Genomic DNA, 25,919 nt, shown 5'->3' with positions numbered 1-25,919 from the left:
ATAGAACAAAATTTGATACACTGTGTTGATAGCCTGACAATTCCATCATGAAAAACTCCTGGCCCCCTATGCAGTAGGTTACTCGAACTATCAAGATCTGGAATAGTACCCCCCAAACAAGCTGGCTTTCCAAGCAGAACTGCTGCTGAGTGGTCAGCCCAAATCTTATTTCTTTCTAGGCCCTGGTCAGAAAGTTGTTTGGGGAAAAAACTGCCACAGCTTAAGTGCTTTTATCACCACGCTTGTTTTCCGTTCTCCCCACGGCACTGGTCCCATGTGTTCTTTCGCAGTAAACCATGGAAACATAAAAATCAGTCAACCCGTCACCATAAACAAGCTCTCTCCTTGAGAGGGAGGTAAAACTGACGTTCTCCTCTCTGGACAGTGAGTGATGAGAATCTATTACTCTTTAGCTTTAGGGACTCAAGTCTTGCCAAACTTTCCCTGTGTCTAAGTCTCCCCAGCCCCTCACTGAGGGAGACAGTATACGTGGAACAAGTCTGACGCTTGAACTAACCCGTCAGTCCAACAACATGGGAAGTCAATAATGAACATAATCATACAAAGCAACTGCTGAAGAGAATGGCTTGGTCAATTCAGATTTCTAAGCATACTGCCAATTAATATTGGCCTTGAAAAGAGAGGTCATGAGTTCAGATAACTGGCTTCAAGAATTACACACTATTTTACATTTGGTAGTGTATATATGTCCATGCCACTCTCTCACCCTGTCACACCTTACCCCTCCCCCTCCCCATATCCTCAAGTCCATTCTCTAGTAGGTCTGTGTCTTTATTCCCGTCTTGCCACTAGGTTCTTCATGACCTTTTTTATTCCCCCCTTAGATTCCATATATATGTGTTAGCATATTTGTATTTGTTTTTCTCTTTCTGACTTACTTCACTCTGTATGACAGACTCTAACTCCATCCACCTCACTACAAATACCTCCATTTCGTTTCTTTTTATGGCTGAGTAATATTCCATTGTATATATGTGCCACATCTTCTTTATCCATATATACACTACCAAATGTAAAATAGATAGCTAGTGGGAAGCAGCCGCATAGCACAGGGAGATCAGCTCGGTGCTTTGTGACCACCTAGAGGGGTGGGAGGGAGGGAGACGCAAGAGGGAGGGGATATGGGAACATATGTATATGTATAACTGATTCACTTTGTTATAAAGCAGAAACTAACACACCATTGTAAAGCAATTATACTCCAATAAAGATGTTAATAAATAAATAAATAAATAAATAAATACTTCTTGAATATCTAAAAAAAAAAAGAATTACACACTATTTTTAATTTGGAAAATTATGGAATCTCTGAACCTTAGATTCTTAATGTGCAAATTCATAATATACAGAATGAGGATCATTTTTAATTATCTTATGTAAATGTCCCTGGCACAGAGTCAGGCATACTAAATGTTATTTAAGCTATCAAACTAGTTGATTTGAGGTTACTATCCATGTTGTAACTTACTAATAAAGGAATACCATGGTGCTATTAAAGCATAAATTTTAAAGATAAAAAAATTGAGAAGCACTCCATGTCTTGATATAAAAAGCTATCTAGAATATGCAAAGTGAAAAAAAGGATACATAATTATGTAGCCTGCTACCTTTTTTCAAAAGGGGCAAATTAAGAATGTGTATTGATACTTTCTTGTATATGCTTTATATAGAAACTCCAAAAGGACACCTAAAACATTCATAACAATAGTTACACCTGCTTAGAGGGGGAGACCTCAGAACTGGAGCTGGCAGATGGGGTGGGAAGAAGTCTTTTTAATGTGTGACCTTTTATATTTTTTGAACTATGTGAGAAAGTATTACCTATTCAGAAAATTAAATTTCTGTTAAAAGGGTAAGTAGAAGAACTTGACGGGATCTTCCTTTTGGTGCACTTTACCTGTAAGTCTTCCCTCTCTCCAATGCACAACTACTCACTAATCAGTTACCAAATTTTTACTTGATTTAAAAAAAATAAAATGAATTATTATGTTTTTTAAAAATCTGCTTTTCTACACGACGACCCAAAACCTATGGGATGCAGCAAAAGCAGTTCTAAGAGGGAAGTTTATAGCAATACAATCCTACCTCAAGGAACAAGAAACATCTCAAATAAACAGCCTAACCTTACACCTAAAGCAATTAGAGAAAGAAGAACAAAAACCCCCAAAGTTAGCAGAAGGAAAGAAATCATAAAGATCAGATCAGAAATAAATGAAAAAGAAACGAAGGAAATGACAGCAAAGATCAATAAAACTAAAAGCTGGTTCTTTGAGAAGATAAACAAAATTGATAAACCATTAGCCAGACTCATCAAGAAAAAAAGGGAGAAGACTCAAATCCATAGAATTAGAAATGAAAAGCAGTATGGAGGTTCCTTAAAAAACTTAAAAATAGGATTACCATACAACCCAGCAATCCCACTACTGGACATATACCCTGAGAAAACCATAATTCAAAAAGAGTCATGTACCACAATGTTCACTGCAGCTCTATTTACAATAGCCAGGACATGGAAGCAACCTAAGTGTCCATCGACAGATGAATGAATAAAGAAGGTGTGGCACATATATACAATGGAATATTACTCAGCCATAAAGAGAAATGAAATTGAGTTATTTGTAGTGAGGTGGATGGACCTAGAGACTCATACAGAGTGAAGTAAGTGAGAAAGAGAAAAATAAATACCATATGCTAACACATATATATGGAATCTAAAAAAAATTTTTTTTTAATCGTTCTGAAGAACCTAGGGGCAGGACAGGAATAAAGACGCAGACGTAGAGAATGGACTTGAGGACACGGGGAGGGGGAAGGGTAAGTTGGGACGAAGTGAGAGAGTGGCATGGACATATACACTACCAAACGTAAAATAGATAGCTAGTGGGAAGCAGCTGCATAGCACGGGGAGATCAGCTCGGTGCTTTGTGACCACCTAGAGGGGTGGGATAGGGAGGGTGGGAGGGAGACGCAAGAGGGAGGAGATATGGGGATATATGTATACGTATAGCTGATTTACTTTGTTATAAAGCAGAAACTAACACATCATAGTAAAGCAATTATATTCCAATAAAGATGTTAAAAAAAAAAAATCTGCTTTTCTCCTCAAAGATGCTGCAGTTAATGAAGGGCCAGAAGAAGTAACTGCCATTACTCATCCAGTGGGTAATTTGTGCTGTGCACCTGACTCCACCTACAGTTCTTGGAAAGGACAATTAAAAAGGGGATATATGCCAGTACCAATTCAGGATTTTCAAAAGAAAAGGACACAAATAAGCACCACAATCAGACCTAGGGTTGATTCATTCATTTCCAGTGCTCAACAGATGCCCTGTGACCGAAAAGTGATTATCTCCAAAAATCATCCATAGATGATGGAGGAAGAAGATTACTCGGTAGCAGTATCTGAACTGACAAGGCAATGCTGTAGGGTTTATCAGCTTTAGTATGAGCTCTGACTAAACACCAAATGCAAAAATTTCAAGAGGAGTCATAACGAAGGTCTCTCTAGAAAAGAAATAACTTCATCTTGGAAGCTTAATATTTAATGCATTTTAAGCAGCAGAGCAAAGACTCCAGATGAAAATCATCCATCAATTTGAGTTTAAAGAATTGGGACCTAATGAGATAATCTCAAATGTGAATAAGCTCACTGAGGAGCCAGGAATAATACTATTGTGGAAATTTTCAATCCTCCCTTTGCTTCTTCTGTGGCTTCTGGACTCTCCCTTAGGAATCACCTACTAGCTGCCTAGCCACTTCATGGTCTGCTGTGTTAAGCTCTCCCAGGAACAATACTGCAGCTTTAGATATTGAGACATACATGTTCTACTGCAGGTGCTCTCTATTTAAAGGGCCTCACTTTAGCCTACTGCAAAGATAGGTTTATTTGAAGGGGCTTCTGACACTAAACAGTTTAACGGCTCTTTTTAAAATAACAGAAATAAATTGTCGTTTAAATAAAGATGACTTCTAAAGAATTCAGAGTTTTTCTGTGACCTTCAGATTTTCATTTACATGTTTTTATTTGACTTGAATACCTCAGTAAGGTGATCGACCATCCCAGTTTTCCCAGGACTGAGGCTTTTGGTGGGCCATGGAATTTTCAGTGCTAAAGTTAGGAAAGTCTAGGGAAACCTGGGATGGTCGGTCACCCTATTCCTGAAAGATGTTAAAACAAACATGTCCAAAACATACCTCCTGAGTTTTCACTCTCACCCTCAATCCGCTCCTCCTCTAGTTTTTCCCCATCTCAGTAAATGGATCCATCTTCCTTTCCTTCACTCCCTACCATCCAATGATTCAGCACATCCTTTTGATTCTATATCCAAAATATATTTTGAATGTGTCTACTTCTTTCCATCTCCAAGGCTACCATACTAGTCCAAGCCACCCATTTCATCTTCCCTTTTCCACTCTTTTCCCCTATGATTAATTCTCCATACAGCAATCAAAAAGATCTTTAAAGTGTAAATCACACCATGTCACTTTCACACTTACAACCATTCAACAGCTTCCCAATACTTTCAGTGGCCTAAAAGGTCCTGTGTTATGTGCCCTGATCTATCTTTTCTGACTTCATCACATGCCATCCTGTGCTCCAGCCCTCAGACCTGAGAACTCCAACTACAAACAAGCTCTTCCTTCAAAGGCCTTCATACTTGCAGTTCCGTCTAGAATGCACTTTGCTGCTCTCTTGGCCTGCTGATTCTTCTGCATTAAATGTCATCTTATTGGCCTTCCTAATCACCCTATATAAAATAGAAACCATCCATACTCATTATTTTCTATCATATCATCTGTTTCTTTGCACAGTACTTATAAAAAATTTTAATGATTTTATCTATTGAGTTATTTCTTGTTGTATCCCAACTCCCAGGAAAACATGAGCTCCGTGAAGGTGGTAACCCACATCACTTCTCTATCGTGTTTATTTTTTATATCCAGCATGGATATACACATGTGTTCACAACACATAGTAGGCAATCAAATCTTTTTGCAAATGAATGATTGCCCGCTGGTCACCAGGCATCTCCTTTTATTGTCACAATAATTATATAAATAGGTACTATCTGTATTTGATAGATGAGGAAGTTGAATATCAGAGAATTAGTTCACTTGCCAAGCGTGTATGATTAGAAAGTGTCTTGTTCAAGGACTGAGTCCCGCTCTAAGTTTATTATACCAGTCCCAACTCATCCCTCACTCCTTAGTCAACTGAGTAGAACACAGAATTAGGACTTGGGTGTTGACCAAGCTGCTTTTATAGATGTGGTCAAAGTAACTGTAAAATACAGGGAAGCCCATCAGAAGCACTGAAGGATGGAAAACCACAGATGTGCTTGACTGCACACACACACACACACACACACACACACACACAGAGAAGTTAGTTATCCACTTATCCACTGACTATCACAAAGTCTAGAATATTTGGGGGTGGGAGGAGGGGACAGGTTAGCTGAGTGGATGAAAACCACTGGTCACAACATATATTGGTTATTTTTAAGTTTAAAGGTATTTCATAAAGACAGAGGTAGCCAAGGGCCCATTTCTACTTGTAGATCACGTGTACCAATGTAAAGGAATAGTCCGGGGGCATATGGTAAGCCTTTTGGGATTTGGTAAATGTTGCCACCTTATGATCAAGACTAGATAATGTACAATAGAACAGGTGAAGCCAGCATTCTCCTCAAGAAGACTTCATTTCAAAGTCAAACATGCTAGTTTGTTCTTTCATATATCCATTCACTCTGCCAACATTTATCCAATACTTACTTTGTACAGACACTGAGGATCATGAACAATAAACAGCCTAAACTCTACTCAAGAAGTTTCAAGTACTATAATGAGAGACAGAAAATGGCACAGAGCATAGTTAGAGCTATGTTAGGGTAGCTACAGATTATTCAAGAAATGAAAGGCGACCACGTCACTCAGAGTTCAGACAGGAAGGACTACAAGGAAGGTTCCTTGGCGTAAGTAAAATGTAAGCATAGATATGAAGGAGGAGGACGGATTAACCAGGTAAATACTAAATACTAACTGCTTTCATCATCATTTTTGTAAAATATAATCTTTTCTTTGAGCTCCAGGCGCCCATATCCAAATGCATAATTGACAACTCTATCTGGGTATCTCACAAAGATTTCAAAACCAAGATGTCTAAGCTGAAGTCTTTGGACATCTCATCTAACATTCCTCAAGAAACCCTATGTCTCTATTCTTATCATATAAAATACTAAACCACTTTCCTTACTATTTATACCTCATCCCTGCTTTATTATTTCTTAATAAAACATACAGTAAGATGAGATTGTAATCCTAGTCTCGGGTTCATTTGCTAATTTATCGGGGGAAGTTGGGGAGAAAGGAATATGAAATGCCCTAGTGTCTTTACCATGCGTCTCCCACCAGCATGCGACACTGTAACCTCCAGAATGGCAACGCCCTAGGTCATAGCTAATAACCCACTAGGAACTCATCTGACTGAACGTTCAGAGCCAGTCTCCTAAAGATATTTATGTGGTACCAAAGTGCTCTTACAAATTGGTCAAAATCATGATCTCAGTGGCACCATGTGGAGTGGTGGGGCCCTGTGAAGGTTGGCGAGGTACCTTAGAAACGTCCTGAGAAGGAAGCTGCTCTCTCTTCTCCTTCACGCATGTCAACACAGCATCTGGAGTCTCCTCTCCAGAGGAGCCTGGCTCAGGGCCCACAGCTTCCAGCTTCCCATTCTCTCGGGGGACTGCGGGTTGCTCACAGGATGGATTTCTAGGTGGGCCTTTGGGAGCACTCCCTTGTTCTTCTGACAGCTTCAGCTTTAGTTCTAAGAGAAATGCCATGAGTTACCAGGAGCAAGGAGGACTCATTGGCCCTAATAAGAGCAGAGAGACTTTCAGGAATTCCTTCCCTGATGCCAAGTGAGTGGAAATGAACAGTGACGATGATGGTTCCCCAGATGTGAAAATGGAGGGCTCTTGAGGCTGGGATCTCATGGAGGTGGAAGATCATCTGTGGGAGTAACTCAGTGGTCTAGATTTCCAAGGAGGATTCCTGGAGGAAGACCAGTGGTACCTGGCCCCAAAGTTTTCACCTGTTATCTATCACGACACCTGAAATTCTATACTCAAAGATTCATTTACTTGGGTTTTGAAAGTTGTGCAGCCATTAAGAGCCTCTGCAGAAATGCAAGTGCTTCTGGAAGGCATTACACAGTGCAGACGTCTGAGGATACATAGGAAGGGTGGGGAAGGGGACATGGGAGTGCCAGCCCCAACTTGACAGATTTCACAATTTTGTCTAATGCCAGTATTTAAAATCCAGAAATCACCATTACTGCAATGTGACTTTATATAAACCTACGTAATTAAAAATAAAAAGGTCACCTTGGACTTATCAAGAAATTAGATTTCAGAATATGCTAGGGGGCTGCTCGTTTGAATGAGGCCATTTATATTGATTTCTCAATTACATACATAGCTCATCTTCTCTGTTTGATGTTTGCTTTTTAGTTAGGCTCTGGCGTGGTGTTTAAACACCGCATATATTATAAACCTGCTACATCACTACACTTCAATACCACTGAATTAATACTCCTTTCAGTTCTTTATCACCATCCTTCTAGAAATCTGGAAAAACTCCCATGTCTCTAAGTATTGAAATAAAAAGTGTAGAGAGAGGAAGAAAATAAATTTTTATTGGTAAATAACCATCATCCCTTAAGATGGATTTTAGAGTTAATTAATACTCACACCACCATCTCCAGAGAGACAGAGAAAGAAGAACACTGGATTAGGAGGAAGGAGAACCAAGTTTTACTCCTAGGTCACCACCTCCCAGCTACGTCACCTTCCCCTTTCTCTAGACATAAATGTCCTCATCTGTGCAATGGGGTGTGTGGAATAAATGATTGCTCAGGCCTCTTCTGTTTCTAACATCCAAGAAACCAATAACCCAGGGAAGTGAATATTCCACATGTTGAAATGTTCCTGGCACTGAAGTGAATCCTTCCACCTGGGAGTCTGGAGTTCCTCAGTCTCTTTATAAGGAGCTGTATTAAATGGGATCAAACAATGAAGGGGACCCAGGACCCTTTATTTCAAGATGGGGCCTCTGATCTAGGCAGGAGACAAGGTTAAAGAGGGCACAGGTGGAAGAGAATCAAGAACTCCTTGGAGCACATTATCACGATTTTATCTGCTTCCTTCCTGAGAAAGGAGACCCTTGGCTGGCATTTACCTTTGAGCTGTTTACGACCTTTAGCCAAATCATTCATCCATTTCAGGACTTCAGGATTAGATGTCTTGTCACCATGTGAAGGCTGCAAGGGAGGGAAAAGTGGGGACGGAAGGAGGTAAAGGGAGGGAGGGACAGAAGAAAGAGAAAAAAGGAAAAACAAAATTTTAAAGAGCTAAGGCACACGAAGGTAGTTCAGGAACATATAAAGCTGGGAGAGAGATTCAGGTGTGATACCTCCAGGTGATGGAGTTGCCTCTGAAAAACAGTGAACATTCTTGACCTCCTCCACTCTTTCATCCTTGCCATGGACACTGTTTCTAAACACACCTGGTCACCCAGCATTTTTTACATAGTCCTAACTATGTCAGTGCCCCCTACAGTCTAACCCTCAATCACCTTGTGGGCTACCCATACCCGACACCCCATTGCCAGGTCATTCTTTGTATCAATGTAGACGGTTCTACTGATATAAACCAGCACTTCCTCCCTTGCCACTGCTCATAACTTATGACCAAAACCTGCCTGGGGAACACTGATAAACTGGAAGCTTTAGCTCCTATCAGTCATATCCTCCAAGCTGAAGAAAGGAGGCCCCAGGATCTCTAAAACCTGACAACAGTTTGAGAAGTCAGTATGTAAGGGGGATACCCAGATTTCAACTGCCCTCACTGTTTACAGACTCAATATTCTACTGGGCTAGCATTAAAGTAAAAATTAACTATATGAGTATGGACTTGGGCAAATTATTTAGGCTCTCCATGCCTCAGTTTCATCTACCAAATGAGGATTATAATAGCATCTCCCACATAGGGCTGTTGTGAGGGATGAATTAGTGAATATACGTAAAACACTGAAAAGAGTTCCAGGCACATGCTAAAAACACTATAGAGGTGTTAGCTAGAATTTAAAATATTATTATTGTTATTATTACTGGCAGAGGTGATAGCAGTGGTAGCAGTAGTGTTACTACCAGACCTTCAAAGGAATGGTGAATAAGTCTTCACTAACAAACATACACGTAGGGGTATGTATGTCCTACCTTGTAGCTAATCGCACTTGGATGTGGCAATAAGAATATAGTTTTAATTCCAGGAGGATATGACTCTGTTCATACAAATCATTCACCTTAATTTCTGGATTTCTTTTCAGAGCCTAAAAGTAAATTTTCCACAGAAAGAGAAACTGGGAGAGAAGAATAGCCAAACATACCTAGCCTCCAGCCCCGCGGGTCAGTAGGAAACTTTCTTAAACAAGTTGAAGCCACCCTAGTAACTTAAATGGAGGCTCAAGAAGATTAGTGGTTACTTTGAATTGGGGATATACAAAGAGCTAAATAAGCATGCTCAAGACGACATCACAGACACTGTAATAGTAGCCAGAAACGTGTACAATGTTAGTGACAAGTCTAGTGGCTCTGCCATGTTTAAGCATCCATTAAATCCATATAACATCAGCAAGATGTTGGTGAGAGAGAGACATAGGGAGAGGAGTGTGGTCCTCTCAAGTTCGAAGGAAAAAACAGTGCTTGTGTAAGAGGATCATCAAATGTACATGGGATTAGATGTTTTAATTGTGAAACACAAGACATGGTTCTGTCACTTGTATAGTGATGTAAAAACCATACAGTTTAAAATCAAGATGGAAAATAACACTGAGGGAAAATGACAGTGATTTTCCCCCTAGGGGAGCCCAGAAGGGAGACTCTGGTTTCCAGTAGGGAAGCCCTGGTTTCAGGACCACGGACAGTGACACACCGACACACCGAGGGCACACTCCAAACTGCTGTGCCTGGTCCTACCCATGGTCTGCTAGAAAGATGCACTGTACTACTTCCCTGATATAACGTTTAGTACTTTGGCTTTGGGTTAACAGTCTGGTTGTATGAACAGTCAATGTTTTACACGTGATTTCTCGAAATCCTCACAGAATTCTTCACTCTGATCTGAAAACACATCTTGTTCTCTGGAACACATCTTTTTCACTGGATATGTTCCACACAGTTAATGCAATCTTCTGAAACACTGTTAAAAACAAAAATGAAAACCTAAGACCCTAAGCCAATCAATGATCATCAAAGAAGCTTTCACTACTGCAAACAGGACTTAATAGAAATGTAAGGCTGAATTTTCTGACAAAAATATTTTAAAGCCTGAAATCACTTTCTGAAATGAATTTTGTATTTCCCTGCTCTTGGGCGAGCTTTCAAAAGAGGTTAAATCAAGCTCACAAGGATGGCAGCTCTCAGATCATATGGAAAGTTTTTATATACAAGCTGTGGGTCTTCAAGCCTTCTAACGTCTGAACTATTCCAGTTTAATAGGCCCCAAGGGCCATACACCCAAAAATTACACAGTGTAGATTTTGTTCAGTGTAATTAAAATGGAGCTCATGAGTCACATAACTGAGGGTACTACTGGACCAGATTTGTGGTCTGCCAAAGATGATTCAAAAGACACTTTAGAAAGATTTATGGATCAGGAATCAAAGGACCTATGTTGCTGTCTTGGCTACATCAATTCTTTGCTGTATGAACCTGGAGAAGTTACTTCCCTTCTCTGGGCCTCAGTTTCTTCAATGGTCAAATAAGATAAGACTGACTGATCCCTTCTAATTCTAACATCCTCTAATTCTACTGAAAGTGAACATCTGGCTGAAACAGCCTTTTCTAAGTCCACGAGTCTAACAATAGTTAAATGTAAAATCAGTTGTAGGGAATAAATACAGTTCTGGATATGAAGTGAAATGGTTACATTCAATAGAGAAGGAAAGATGTATATCGTACCAGGGCATCAGACTAGCATGGAGGCCCAGCAGGAGCTCGGATTCAAAAATTAGCAGCGGGTGCTATTAACCCCACCGTCAGGCTGCCAGGAAGGAAAGCCATACACACAGCAACCAATTAAAGCCCATTAACATGTCAAACCTCTAACCACAGCCTGGCACCCAGACAGGAAGGGTGAGGGGAAGCCCTGTTTCCTGAGACGTGGAAGGTTCTGATTACTTCAAAGACTTTAATACACACAGAAGCAGTGACCATGAAGCCTTCTTCCTTTACTGCTCCCAAATTCATCCATCTGCATGTTGAAGTGTGTGGGCATCTGTCTACTGTGGCCCTAAAGCCTCTCCAGACAAAGGCAGGAGGTGCCAGGAGAAATTCTTCTCTAAAATACTCAGCTGCTGGGTGGCTCTTATAGTTGAGAAAAGCAATCCAGGGTCTGCAGCTGCAGGTAGAAAAATCCAGTGGAAAATTAATGTCTATAATTTTCCTTTATTTTTTGACAAGGCAGAGGTTGCCATGGGATAGCCTATTCAAATATCACTCAAACAGACTAGAAAGTTAATAATATCTAAGACCACTTACTTCCTTTGTGCCAAAACCGTAAAAAGCATTATATATGCACTCCCTCATTTAATACTCACAAACCTAAGAAGTCACTACTAATATTAACTCCACTTTACAGATGGACAAACTGAGACTCAGAAAGATAAAGTAACAAGTCCAAAGTCACAGAGTTCCTAAGTGGCTGTGCGGATTCAAATCCAGATCAGTCTGATTCAAGAACTGCCAGGTAAGAAATATCAATAGGCCCTGGGGATGGAGCCCCTAATTGTTTCTCTACAGATTCCAATATGAGGGCATCACAGATCCAATAAAACTGCAGCAGCAAGTAAGGAAAATCAGCTTCTCTCAGGCTATCTGGAGCTTTCAACTTTCAGTGGACACTTAATGAATTTTACTTGTACTTCTCCACTGCAAAAACTATTCATCTTTAACCACCCCAAGCCTGAGCTGATAGAACACAACCACCTTAGGAAGGTTATAAGTCTTTGCTGGGCCTCCGTCTCCTTATCTGTAAAATAAAGGCCTGTACTCACAATGTGTAGAGCACCCTCCTGCTCTATAAAAGACAATAAGTAGTTGTGACTGCCTGACCTCAAGGAAGAGAAGAATCTTCAACACCTTAAGGTTGTCTTGAAAGCCAATCTGATTTTTTTTCCATTTTTAGCAAAGCTAAAACTCCCTCCTTAAAACCCCTCTTTTAGTGAATTTGAAGTCACTGTGGGAAACACAGAACAGGAAGAACAGGAGAGTGGAATATTACCTACTCTCACCTGCCTCCCCAGAACTAACCCACACTACAGGGACCTGCAGATTGCCTCTGGACCAAGAGCTTAGTGAGCCTTTAAATATTTAAAGATGTTTGAGACATTCCCTGGTCTCATTTATTTTAATAACATGCTGCTCTGGACCCTCTGCCAAAGACCCAGTATCTTTGTGCAATTCTACATGGATATGATTCTTCTCTATGCCACAGTCACCAGTAGAGACAGTAAATAAAACTAGCATTGGCCATCAGGACACTTACCTCTGACTCTATTGTTTCTTAAGTAAGAAAAGGAAAGGTTCGTGATTGTAACACTGCAGCACGAGCAAGAAGGCTGGTGTCTCTCCGACAGGAAAGGATGGGATCAGGGTTTGTTCTTAAGAGTGGCCTGAATAGATGTCACTTGATAGGTCCTCACCCATCAACCAGAAAGTACTTTATTGTCAAAGACAACTCTCCCTCATTCTGTCCACAATGAGAGATTCTGCCCTTTGAGTCATTAATAGGTTCTTATCAAATGCAAATGAGAAAAGGCTAAAGAAAAAATAAGACCGTAATTCAAAAAGCTTTCCAAATTTTAGTCCTAGGAACACTCATGATGGTAAGGTTCCTCAGAAAAAAAAAAAAAAAAAAAAAAGGAGAGATCAATAATCAAATCAGTTTAGAAATAAGAGTTGTAATTTGCTACTAGGAATTATCTTAGCAGAGATCAGCTAACAGCATGTGAGAACAAGACAGACCCAGGATGGAAACTCAATTTATGATAGGTCCTGGGTTGGCCAATGGAAACTGAGCTGTCCCCTGGCACAGAGATGTACTCAAAAAGGAAGGACAGAAAAGCCCATGCATTTCTGACACAATCCACTCATTTCAAACCACAGGGTCCTTACCCGGTATTTCTTTTCTTGTTCAAATTTTTCTTCAAATTTCCGAATTTTCCGCTTGAGGCTCTGGATGTGCTTGGTGAGCTGGGTAATGGTCTGTGGCTCTTTGCCATCACCACAGCTGCACCGTGAAGAACTTCGGGGCCTGCAGTGATCCCAGAGAGGGAAAGAATCATCAAAAACAGTACTATATATAAAAGAGGTTACTAATAAGGACCTACTGTATAGCACAGGGAACTCTACTCAATACCCTGTGATGGCCTATATGAGAAAAAGAATGTGAAAAAGAGTGGATATATGTAAAACTGATTCACTTTGCTGTACAGCACATACTAATACAACATTATAAATCAACTATACTCCAATAAAAATTTTTTTTTAAAGATATAAATTTTTAAAAAATGGTCTTCCAGTAAACACTGCTGCTGGTCTACAAACCAAGCTTCCTAGATGATCAGGGGAGTCCAGAGGCCAGTTCATTATTTGATGAGTCTACTGTGGTAGCATCTGCTCATTATTGGAAATCCCTGATCACAGAACTCCATTATGGGCAAATGTCATCAGGGACTTTAGTCTACAAATGTCAGAATATTAGTCTAGGAAATGTACTTCCTAAAGCTTGGAGGACACCAATTTCAGACTAATGAGAGAGCCCTATTGCACCGTCATCCTCGATAAGTTGCATGAACCCCACCTAAAAACAATTTCAAGGAAGATTTAGATGAGTAGTTAACTCTTCTTTATATAACAGAGCCTTTGTGAATCTAATGAAAGGAATGGACCCCCTCTCCAGAAAACGCGTTCACCTTCTCACCTGACACACTTTACAACAGCAATAATTCACTAAATCCCTCAAGTCCACCAGTAGACAGTCCGTGGACCCTGGTCTAGATAAACTCATGAGTAACAGCAGGAGTTATTAAGGAGAAACTAGGAATTCCCTGCACGTATTTTTGGTCAAGGGAGACTCATTTTAGCTACGCATCAAAACTACTTACGCAACTTAAAAAAAAAAAAAAAAAGAACACATAGTTTCACATTTTTTTTGTCTGGGGGAACTACTGTAAGCTACCACTTCTCTAGAATCTAAGAAGAAATTGAGATGTACAACTCACAAGCATTGCTACAATCCATCCATCGAGGCCACTGCTGGACATGGAAAGAATACTCATGAGCTCATCGAGAATTCCTGGTACTTGCCATGTACATAGACTTTCTTAGGATTCTGGTCACTTCACCAAAAACGTTCAGACATGTGAGCCGTAGGGCAGCCTGTGTCTCGAGACCATCTCCTCCTGATTCAGAAAGGCCTGAAACAGCATTCTTAACTAGAAAAGTACTCTGATTTTTTGCCATTTATTGTTCAGGGCTTGCAGTTGCTTTTGGTAGGCATGTTTGCTCTATTTTGGACACACACTTCACTGAATTTATAAATGTATTGGCTTGTATTGTAAATGGTATTTTAAAACACTGCATGAAATGAAGACAAGAACGAAACAAGGTTTTCTTACATCATAAACTGCTGAGTGCTGGGTGGAGAAGGGGCTGATTCAGGGTCTAAGTTGAATCTCTGGCTTTGGCTGAAGATGGAACATCGTGGTGACAGAAGCGGGTTGTCACCATCAGTGATGTGACAGAGAAGCCTGCTAGTCTCAACAGACTGGAGGTCTTCTGGTGCACTGTCCGCTCCATTCTGCACATCTTTGTGCGCTGGCACAGGGTCTGAGGAAACAGGATAAATCATCGAGACTTAGAAGCGACAGAGGGCTTGAGACTGTCATGTTCTTAAACAAAGATTATAAACATTCATTATAATGTCTTGCCTCTTTGTCGTTTCTTCCTTCTGGGGATATGAGAGCCTTTCAAAATTCTGTCATGTTCGTTCTCACAGAATCTGGACAGAAAATATTACAAAGCCAACACACACCAAAAGATGGAAACGCAGACTGTTTCGGTCTGAGTTACACAAGTCAGCATGGTCCAAAACGACAGAAATCCTCTCTTGATTTCATATTATTTGCATATGTCAGAGAGTATATAACAACATGTTAGAGTGAAGAAAAGAAAACAATGACATGGAACTGGAGAAAAAGATGATAGATTATGAGGGAGAAGAGTTATAACAGAATTGCCAGAGAAGGAAGGGAGAGGAGGGGGTAGGGAGGAAAAGAGAAGAGAAAACAAAGGAGGAAGAGAGGGGCGAGGAGTCCCCAGATAGAAAATTACTCAGCACTCATTAAAAATGATGGAGAACTCAACATCAGTATGGAATGATGTTCGGAATAAACTAAATGAAAACCACGCATTTCAACACAGAGCAGTAATGATTCCATCTGATATAAGCAGCATACATTTATGTCTACAAATAAACGCACTAAAAGATCAAAGAAGCTACATAGCAACTACAAAGCATGGTGGAATTAGGAATGGTTCTGTTTCTTCTCCAAAATTTTAGGTAGCATTTTATTTGGGACAAAAACAGAAACCAAGAACGAAACCGGCTCTAAACCCTCTCCCCAGCTTGGCAGCTCTCTGCCTGAATGCTCACTGTGATCGTTCCCCTTTTAAATGAGCTCACTGGCTCCCCAACCAGGTCAGTCCAGAAAGTGGGCACCCCTGTGCTACAGAGGTGAGGGCAGGGCAATGAGGGACATTAGGACGCTGAGTCACGGTGGCCGGAGTGAGAGTCTCTCCATCCTGGCGTGCTGTTCAGAGCTACTCAAGGAGCAGCCAAAACCTTCTCAATTTTTGCCCAGCAAACAAGTGAGGACAACCCAAGGCTTTCTCTTATTCTGACTACCCTAAAGAAAGAGGAAAAAACACAGATTTTCTGGGTGAATAAGTGAATCTGAAAATACTGACAATCCACTTTTCCAAAATAACATTTATCACAATTTGGTACCGGATAAATCTTAATCAGGTTTAGAATGGCTCTAGCGCTCTAGAGCTTGAAATGCAATCTGCTTTGCGTAACCTCAAAGTTCTGATTAGGTCCTTGTGTGTTTCCAGTTGGCTTCTCCGCTTTTGGGCTGTAGACTGGGAGGGTGGACAACGTCTCCGATCGGGCCTTTAGAGCCGATCGACAGCACCTCTGTCAGCGGCTGAGGCTGGTCAGAAGCGGATGGGGTGAGGACTGGGGAAAGCTGGAGCCAGACGAATGCCAAAGGCCAGGCCCACAGGCACGGGTGCTGGTGTGCCTGACACAGCTCGCCACAGGCAACACCCTGGCTAAGAATAATTTAGCCAGAAAACACTGCCATTTGGCGGGAGCCCTAAGAAGAAACACGAATGACAGTTACTGACCAGCAAACGACAGCATATACTAACAATGACCTTCAACACCCACCAGGAAGTGTCTGAGTCCCTCACCAAACCCTTTTCTTAAACCATTAGACGCTAAGAAGAAACGCATTTTATTCCTGTTACCCTTTTCGGGGCAGCATCTTTTGGTAATAATGATGGGGAAGAGAAAGATCTTTAGCAAGCACCTGGGACCAGCATATTTTTGTTGAAATTGTAAAGACTGGAGGCCTTCTCTTCAGCTCCTCTGTGGTGCCAGGGTCAAAACTAACAGGAGTCTCTTGGTGCTATCTTATAATGACAAACTTGGGGCACTTAGGTTCCTAGCCATGTGACTAACGTGGATGTAAGAGCTTAGCTTCTGAAACCCACAGAGACCTAAGATATGACTTCACAGAATCGCAGGCCACTATGAACGCCACTGCAATAGTAACTGTAAACCTCCATTTACATGGCATCTGTTTTTTGTGGGCACTCAAAAAACCAGTGCTGCCTAACGAACATCCTGACCTTTCTTCCCCCCAATTCACCACTAAAGGAAGCAGTGAGCCCGAAAGATCCCAAAGTAACCAGTTGAAAAGTGACAGTCAACCTAAGTGTCCATCGACAGATGAATGGATAAAGAAGATGTGGCACATATATACAGTGGAATATTACTCAGTCATAAAAAGAAATGAAATTGAGTTTTTTGTAGTGAGGTGGATGGACCTAGAGTCTGTCATACAGAGTGAAGTAAGTCAGAAAGAGAAAAACAAATACCGTACGCAAACACATATATATGGAATCTAAAAAAAAAAAAAAGGTTCTGAAGAACATAGGGCCAGGACAGGAATAAAGATGCAGATGTAGAGAATGGACTTGAGGACATGGGGAGGGGGAAGGGTAAGTTGGGACGAAGTGAGAGAGTGGCATGGACATATATACACTACCAAACGTAAAATAGATAGCTAGTGGGAAGCAGCCGCATAGCACAGGGAGATCAGCTCGGTCCTTTGTGACCACCTAGAGGGGTGGGATAGGGAGAGTGGGAGGCAGATGAAAGAGGGAGGGGATATGGGGATATATGTATACGTATAGCTGATTCACTTTGTTATAAAGCAGAAACTAACACACCATTGTAAAGCAATTATACTCCAATAAAAATGTTAAAAAGAAACACTGGTAATCTGGTAACGACTGAGTTCTTTGTCTAAACTAACCATTTGAGTCAAGAAGTGGCTTAATTAAATCAGTGGGCGCATGCCTACGTGTGCGCATTTGCGTAGACAGGATTATTGAGCTCCTTGCTCAGAAGAGACCAGGGTAGATTCAGAGCCAACCAGCGTTGCTGCCATCCTGGGAACAAAGCCCAGGCCACCACTTACAGACCCTGCTCCCCAACAGGGAGAAGCTTATGGCAATATTAAACTCGGGTGGCTTCTGATGGGACCCTGGGAGCAAACTGCTTTTTCTTCCATAGAAAGGCACAACTTGCAGAGCCCAGGCTGTGATGCACTATGCTTTAGAGGGAGGGCCTGGGAGCCAGGGCTCGGGGTGCTCATACTTTCTTGTGGGGCTCCAGCAAGTTCACTGACCTCTCTCTGTGTCCTTGTTTGGACCACCTGACAGGGCTGTGACAGGAAAGTCAAAGGAGATCTGCTGTACAACCTCATGCCTTTAGTTACCAGTATTGTATTATACACGTAAAAAGTTGTTATGAATGTACATCTCATGTTAAGTGTTCTTACCACAATAAAAAAATTTTTTTTCTTTTATCCTTCTTTGTATTTTCTACAATTTCTGTAATGAATGTCTTAATTGTATAGGAAGAAACAACCAATAAAAGTTAATATAAAAATTTGGAAAAAAAAAATGCATTCCTGGGAAGAGAAGTGAGAAACAACCCCACAGGCAGAACGAGAACAAAGATTGTGAATTTGAATCCCAGGTCCACCACCTGTTAAGAGGCACTTGAGAAAAAATGGGCCTTTTTAAACCCGTTTCTTCATCTGTAAAATGGGGAGAATAAGACTAAGGGAGCCTTCTCCCTGCCTCTCAAGACTAAGGGAGGATGAAATAGGAAAACTGTATCCCCTACAAATTTTTGCCATATCCACATAAACCTATTTTTAATATATATGTATATATGTACGTTATGTGTGTATATATGTTTATGTGTATATATATAATCTTAATTTCCTTGTTTTAATTTCTTTTTTATTGAAATATAGTTAGTTGATTTACAGTGTTGTGTTAGTTTTAGGTGTACAGCAGTGATTCAGTTATTCTTTTTCAGATTCTTTTCCCATACAGGTTATTACAAAATATTGAGTATAGTCCCCTGTGCTATACAGTAGGTCCTTGTTGTTTATCTATTTTATATATAGTAGTGTGTATATGTTACTCCCAAATTCCTAATTTGTCCCTCCCCCCTTATAATATATATAAGATTATATATTAAATATAATCTTAATTTCAATCTACAGTTTTCCAAAATTTCAGCTTCATCTTAGGCAATAATGGCCAAGAAATCATAAATTTGATGTGCTAGTTACATTTCTTCAACTAATACACATTAAAATAAATTCCTATTAAAACAATGTTCACCCATGCATCCTTTGTATAGTATATTTGGCGAAACTTTGAGATAAGGCGTAGAAACTGCTAAATCGGTAACCATGAGAACCATCATTTTAACAATTATTAATATCAAAATAAGGAAGAATATTGTCTTCTCTTACTGACCACCAACTCCACTAGGAGTCCTTATGGGGTTAATGTGGGAAATGAGGACCAATACACCCCTCAACATATTGTACCTCCTACCAGTTATTTATAAATAAGTAAGAATAATAATCATATCTAATACTCATGCAGTGAGTCACTATGTCCTCAAGCTTGTAATAAGAGTTTTTGCAAGTATTTAATCTTCATAATAACCACAGGAGGCTGGGAGTAATGTGATCTTCGTTTTAATTTCAGGAGGGAAGGTGGTATGACTATGTGAGCTCCAGTCAGGGAGGGTTTGACCAATGCCCGTGGTAAAAGACTCCACATCTCCGACCTTGGAGGCCAGAGAGTATTTCTATCAGGCCACTCACTGAGCAATAGGGACCACAGCTTAGAGAAGTCATTATCATCAGGTGTGAAGGCCAGAGCCCACTTCTGATCTGGCTGCAACCCCAGGCAGGAACAGATGCTGTATTACAGCTGTTAAATGATTCAGTCAGATTTTAAAAAACATTTTTCTCATCTGAATTTTTAAGTGATTCAAATGTAAATCAACTATACTTCAATTAAAAAATTTTAATTAAAGTAAATAAATTAAAAGTGATTTAAAGTTTAAATAAATCTCTATCTGCAACCACTTGAGATGGACTGCTGAGATCTGAGTCACAGATTAGCCACAGGCTTATGGGTTTGTTAATTTGCACTTTTGGGTTTACCCATCATGGTGGGCCCATAGGTAGCATTCAGATACATTCCAAAATGCCAAACATCACGCCTTTGATGGTATTAAAAACTAAAAGAGTCAGAAACATGTACATGATTCTAATGAGGCTCAAGCATCAGAGTTCTCGGCCAGCCTCACACAAAAAGGGCCACCAAAATAAAACCAAAAAACAACTCAGAAACATCTGATGGATACACAATGGATTTAGTTGTAGGTGTGTTGAATTTAAGTTGAATTTAACCTAAGGCACTAATGGTTCACAAGAGAGAGAATATAGGTAGCCTGAAGTCATCCCAGTAACTAAGCCTGGGGAAACAGATGGGCTTGCTTGCTCAGAGACCACTGAGAGGAAAGCAGTATCTCTGAGGTTAGGATGGGTGGGTAGGAATGAGGGCAGATGAAGACGGATTTCTGGTAGATGAGGCCGACCGAGCCACCGAGTGGGACAAGTTTGGCACTCCAAGCAGGCTTCTATGTGCCAGCTTCCGTGGAGGACCACCAGACACCTCAGTGAGCTACAGGGGTGAGGAATTCGTCACCGTGAAAACAGGGGTTGGCTCCAATGGCAAGCATCCTGCAGATCCCAAGAGGCAGTTTGACATCATGAATAAAGCATGGGCTATAGTGCCAGAAACACCTGGATTCAAGTCCCAATTTTGTCAGATGTGTGACCTGGGACCCATTATTCAATCTTTTTCAATCTCAGTTCTCCCATCTGTTTCAGTGAAAATGACATCAGTATCTACCTCATAAATTGCTGGAAGGATTTTAAAAAGATAAGAAATCTCAAGTGCTTCATATAGTGCCTGGGGGAGAGGGCATAATAACTCATCAATAAATGATAGCTGTTGTTGTTTATATTTATGGTGGTACCTTTGACCTAGCTAGGGAATTAAAGAGGGGAGCCGAAGGGGAAAATGAGTTCAGTTCTGGATGCACTGAGTTAAGAGGCACTTTTGGTCATCCAGGTGGAGGTGCCCAATAGCCCCTCTATACGTGTAGGTATGGAGCTCAAGAGACATAATCTAACTGGGTCGGACCTCATCATGCACTTCCCCATTTAAACGCCCCTTCCAGAGTAGGGGGTGGGACGGTGAGCATCATTTTTATTTTGAAGGAGCCAATGTACTGATTTCAATTAAAATGAACAACCGGTAGATTAGGGCACTGGGTTAGCTGGGCGATGAGAAATTCCAAAATCATTCCTGAAAACCAGAAAGTTACATGGATCAAGAAGCCTCAGCTCAGATCTAAACTTATTCCTTGCCTCTGCATTTTTGATTATAATCTTCTATTTAAATTTCCATCAGTAAATACAGATCCAGGTTTGAGGGTTTTGAGTAGTTCCTAAGGCAAACTTAATACTATCATTCCTGTTCCCTAGAGAATTATGGAAAGACAATTTTGGAATATTGTTTTCTTGAGTCACTGCTATTATTTCTAACATATGCAACACTTTTTGCCAAGTGAACGTAACATTTAAATCACAGAAATACATAAATACATAAATCTTCAGGGTATACTGTCACTGATTATTTTAGGAGTCCAATAATAACTTCTATGCACTCTGATAAGAGACTTCTGCAGTTCTTTTTAAGTACTTTCACTGTCTCAATGGTAGAAATAAGGAATAAATGACCTCCAGTTTAAAAAAGGTAGTATCAACAAAGGCCCAAGCAAAGGAAGATCACAGTATCATTTTGGGAGGTGTAAACGATCTGAACTCACCCAAATTTTCAGTATTAGAGTGATATTCAATAAATTTAAGTGTATAGATGAAATTCAATAACTATCTTAAATATGCTTTCATTTCACATGGAAACTGGCTTAGCAAAGTAAAGTGCCAAGGGAAAAGGAGGGCGTAGAGACCACTAGATTGAATGGAAACAGAGGAAGACAAAGTGGCAAGGTAGTGGGTGAGAAAGAGGAGCAGCCGGAAAGCTGTGGGGGAAGAAGAAGAAGAGAAACACAGACACCACGATGGTGAGGGTGGGTGAGGAGGCAGGCGCGGCAGGGTGACAAAGGCTGAGTTCGTTCTCAGGAAACATGCGGTGGAAGCAAACTTCTAGCCCGAGGCAGACTGAGGTCTTTGGACGTTAGTGACTTCTACCAGAGCTCAGAACCGTGCTGTGGGCTACAGCAGTGTGAGCCACACGGAGGACAGGGTCAGGTCGCCAGATCTCTGTTGTATGGGGAAAGGGAAGAAGTCTATTCTTTGCATTGTTCTGGAGAAGCACATATGAGGCAGGGATCATTCATATTTTTGGAAGCAGCTTCTACACAGCACCAAACCAAATGCACCACTTGGGGAGAAAAGAAGAAATGATCTTCTAGACAAATCTACCGAGCGACTACAGGAATGTCTGCACTTTCCTCTGATTATTCAAGACTTAACTTCTTTGCCTATATGCACACTGTCAAAGAACCATTGAGAAATTACCAAGGGAAATAAATGGCCGATGGTGTCTGATCTCTGAAAACCTCTTTTCCCCTCCCTGTGTCACAAAAGAGGAGCCAAGCGCTCAGCTAAGCTGTGAGGGTGGGGAAGGGGAAGAAAGAGCAAATATCACCCATGATAGTGTCCAAGATTCAGACACACCCTGCCGGTACAGAGAGAAAGCTGGGTGCCGGCAAGCTGATCATTTTTCAGCCCAAACGACTTTCCGTGTCTTCTAGTTGATTCCTGTGCAACTGAGCACCTCAGCGGGAAAGCTGAGAAAAATCTGCTAGGAAGGTAACAAGAGCCATTTTCAAAAGAGGGTTTTCATTTACGAGCAGACGTGCTTTGAAAAGCAAAAGGGAACTTATATACAAAGCAAACAGGAACACTACAGAAAGAAATTCCAACCTTCGATGCAGGCCGTACGTTCGTTCACAGGCTCATTCAATGTCAGTAAGGAAAAATGAATCAAAAAAAGTTGGACCCACAGTTCCACATGGAGACATGGAAAAGTATAATTCTAGGTTACTGGAAGAGTCAGAAGAGGTTGTCCACTTTGGGCCTGGGGGCTGTTCAGAGCAGTGTCAGACACTGAGCATCTAGGCAAACTGTCTGATCACTTCTAGACTCTCCTTCATGAGCATGAAAGAATAACCAGAAAGAAAGGTTTTTAAATGACTGTAATATACGAGAAATTATGTGCAGGGGAAAGGGGGCATATGGGAACTCTCTGTACTGTATGCTTGATTTTCTATAAACCTAAAACCTCTTAAAAATAAAATCTATTAATTAAAAAACTAACATGTCTATAAGCCCACTGGTTAAAAGCCTGGGCTATGGAGTCAGAGCCCTGGGCTTGGTCCAAGATGCCACTTACTAACAACTATTAGGTCCTTGGCCAGATGAGCCTCTTCACACTCAGAATCCTTTGTAAAAAGTGTGGCAAAGACAAATAGGACAATACATACACCACAGTCCTTGGCCTGTCTTAACAACTGAATTCAAAAAAAAAAAATTTTAATAATCACCTGGTGGTTTAGGCCATAGGACTGATTTTTTTCCTTCCTTATAAGGCAGTTATAGAAATGGCATCAGAGAAGTATACTGTCATCTATGAATTTTGAAATCATTTTTTAAAATGCTTTCTTTGGAAAACAAGGGGTTAATGTGAAGCTCCCTCTTTCAGAAACTATGAAGATGGCGATAAAAGCATCAGAGAAGAATTACTAACAGTAAAGATCTTTTCCAGCCAAGTTATGTCATAGGTTTAGCACAGGATAGATTTTATGGTAACAAATGTAGTTTCACCTTTAATAAGAGGTAGTTACTCAACCATCAGCATTGTAGATTATCGCTGTTATAAATACCTTTTGCTTAAGAGAACTAGTGTAATGTCAATCAAATGCAGGACTCTAGAGAGGACCTAGAGAATAAACAGTACTAAATGTCATTTCCACACCTTGAAAGTCATTAGAAATTATGATAGAATAGACATTTAAAGACAAATGCAAGCATTATCAACTGGAGGAAAGGCATGTAAGCTCTGAATGCCCAGCTTTTAAAATAATGATGGCTGACACTTACTGAGCATTTACCACAGGTGATGTGTTAAGACCTTGATAGGTATTATGCTAGGTCATCCTCGCAACAACCCTAAAAAGTAGATACTATCCTTTTTCCCTTTTTAAAGAAAAGGAAACTGTGGCAGAGAGGTCAAATAACCTGTCCAAGATCACCCAACGAGCACATCAAGTTCTACAAAGAGCTATGTTTCTGAACAAAGTAGAGCCAATGAATACAATTTTTTTGGGCTTTCAAGAAGTCTATGGCATGGTGTTCATACCAAGAGTTATTTATAAACAAAACCAAATGATGATTGGGCTAAATGTTTTGTAATGGATAAAAAAAAAACATATTCACTTAATAATATGCCCCAAAGAAAGAGCTGAATTAGTATCTTGATGACAGATGTGTCAGTACTAATCCTTGCAGATGGATCCTGGATTAATCTTATTTCACATTTCAGAAATAACAATGAAGTGGAAGTAGAGTCACAAGTCTGAGTTTGTGGATGACGTTAGTATTTTTCAAAGAGTAAAATGCAAAGCAACCACAGAAGAAGCTCATAAGCCATGAGGAGACTCCACAGTGGCAGATGACCTTCACTGTGGGCCAGCAGGCTCTTCAGCTGGACAAAACTAAGCCATCTACACTTAACATGTAAGAAGCACTAAACTATTAGTTTTATGGGAAATGGGATTTTTGGAGTTCTTATAGACTATATTGATATGACAAAAAGGTCTAGAAGATAGTGTACATTTCTAGGAAGAGTATGGAAAGCAATCCAACAAGCATAATTACTCTGTAACTAGATTATGAAACACTCCCGCTGCCCATATTTTTTAGGTATTAATTCATCTTTTATTGAGATCACTGTAGTTCCACATGTAGTTGTGAGAAACAACAGACAGATCCCTTGTACGCTTTGCGCAGTTTCCCCCAAGAGTATCACTTTGCAAAAGTATAGGACCTATGCCCATATTTACAAACAAAATTCTACTATTCGACTCCATCTGGAAAACACTATGCAGGTCAGGGAGATACACATCAAGAAAGGCACAGGGGCCTAGAGATGGTTAAGATCAGAGGAGCTGAAATGACTATAGGAACAGAGGAGCTGCAATAGGTTAATCAACTACAAATCTAGAGGCCTCCAGTCTAACAAAACAAAGTCAGGGATGGATTTTTAAAATGACTTTAAAACCTATTAGTTATACAGAGGGCACATAGGCTGCCTTTGGGCTTAATTTCAGATTCTAGAATATTAGAATCATGTGGACTTAACATTTAGACAGGATGGCAAATGATATCGCGTGAAACACTTAGACCACGGAGTCTGATTGAGGAAACTCCCCCAACTCCTCCCCTTTCCTCCCAACCCCCCACCTCTCAGTACTGTGGGACCGCCCACAAGTTACATTAACTCCCTAAGTTCATTTCCTCATCTTTCATCTGGGGATAATAATGGCACCTTCCTCCTAGGGTGGTTATGGCCATAAGGTAAGAAAATTCATGCAACAACGCCTGGTGCAAACGAAGAGGTTATTGTTAGCTAAGGTTGATATTATTCATTTAAAGACCTTTAAAGCACGGTTTCTAAACTTTGGCACTCTTGACATTTTGGACCAGATAACAATATGTTGGGGCAGTGTTAGGGGCAAGGGGTGTCTTGTACATGGCAGGGTGTTTACCAGCACCCCTGGACTCCACCCACTAGATGCCAGTAGCACTCACACTCCAGCTGTGGCAAGAAAATAATGTCTCCAGATATTGCCAAATGTCCCGAAGGGGGCAAAAAAACAAAAACAACAAACAAACAAAAACACCCAGGTTGAAAACCACCGACCACTGTTTTAAAGGAACCAATTTAGGACAAGATGAAGTACTACTTTCTACAGTGATAGCCATTTTCTAGTGAAAGCAACCAGTGCTACATA

At 40.6% G+C, this 25,919-nt stretch overlaps 1 protein-coding gene across 4 annotated transcripts in view; it reads right to left on the bottom strand.

Moving 5' to 3' along the window:
* Window positions 1–25,919, bottom strand: part of FAM13C (family with sequence similarity 13 member C) — a 131,372-nt gene that overhangs the window by 9,580 nt on the left and 95,873 nt on the right. For all 4 annotated transcript variants that reach the window (XM_068547502.1, XM_068547500.1, XM_068547501.1 and 1 more), the window contains 4 exons: window positions 14,761–14,971; window positions 13,256–13,394; window positions 8,260–8,341; window positions 6,636–6,847 (listed from right to left, as the gene is read on the bottom strand). In XM_068547502.1, the coding sequence (XP_068403603.1) occupies window positions 6,636–6,847; window positions 8,260–8,341; window positions 13,256–13,394; window positions 14,761–14,971 (644 nt within the window). The remainder of the gene's footprint in view (window positions 1–6,635; window positions 6,848–8,259; window positions 8,342–13,255; window positions 13,395–14,760; window positions 14,972–25,919) is intronic.

Source organism: Eschrichtius robustus, chromosome 7 (assembly GCF_028021215.1).
Source record: "Eschrichtius robustus isolate mEscRob2 chromosome 7, mEscRob2.pri, whole genome shotgun sequence".
Taxonomy (NCBI): domain Eukaryota; kingdom Metazoa; phylum Chordata; class Mammalia; order Artiodactyla; family Eschrichtiidae; genus Eschrichtius; species Eschrichtius robustus.
This window is presented reverse-complemented; position numbering and strand designations above follow the sequence as displayed.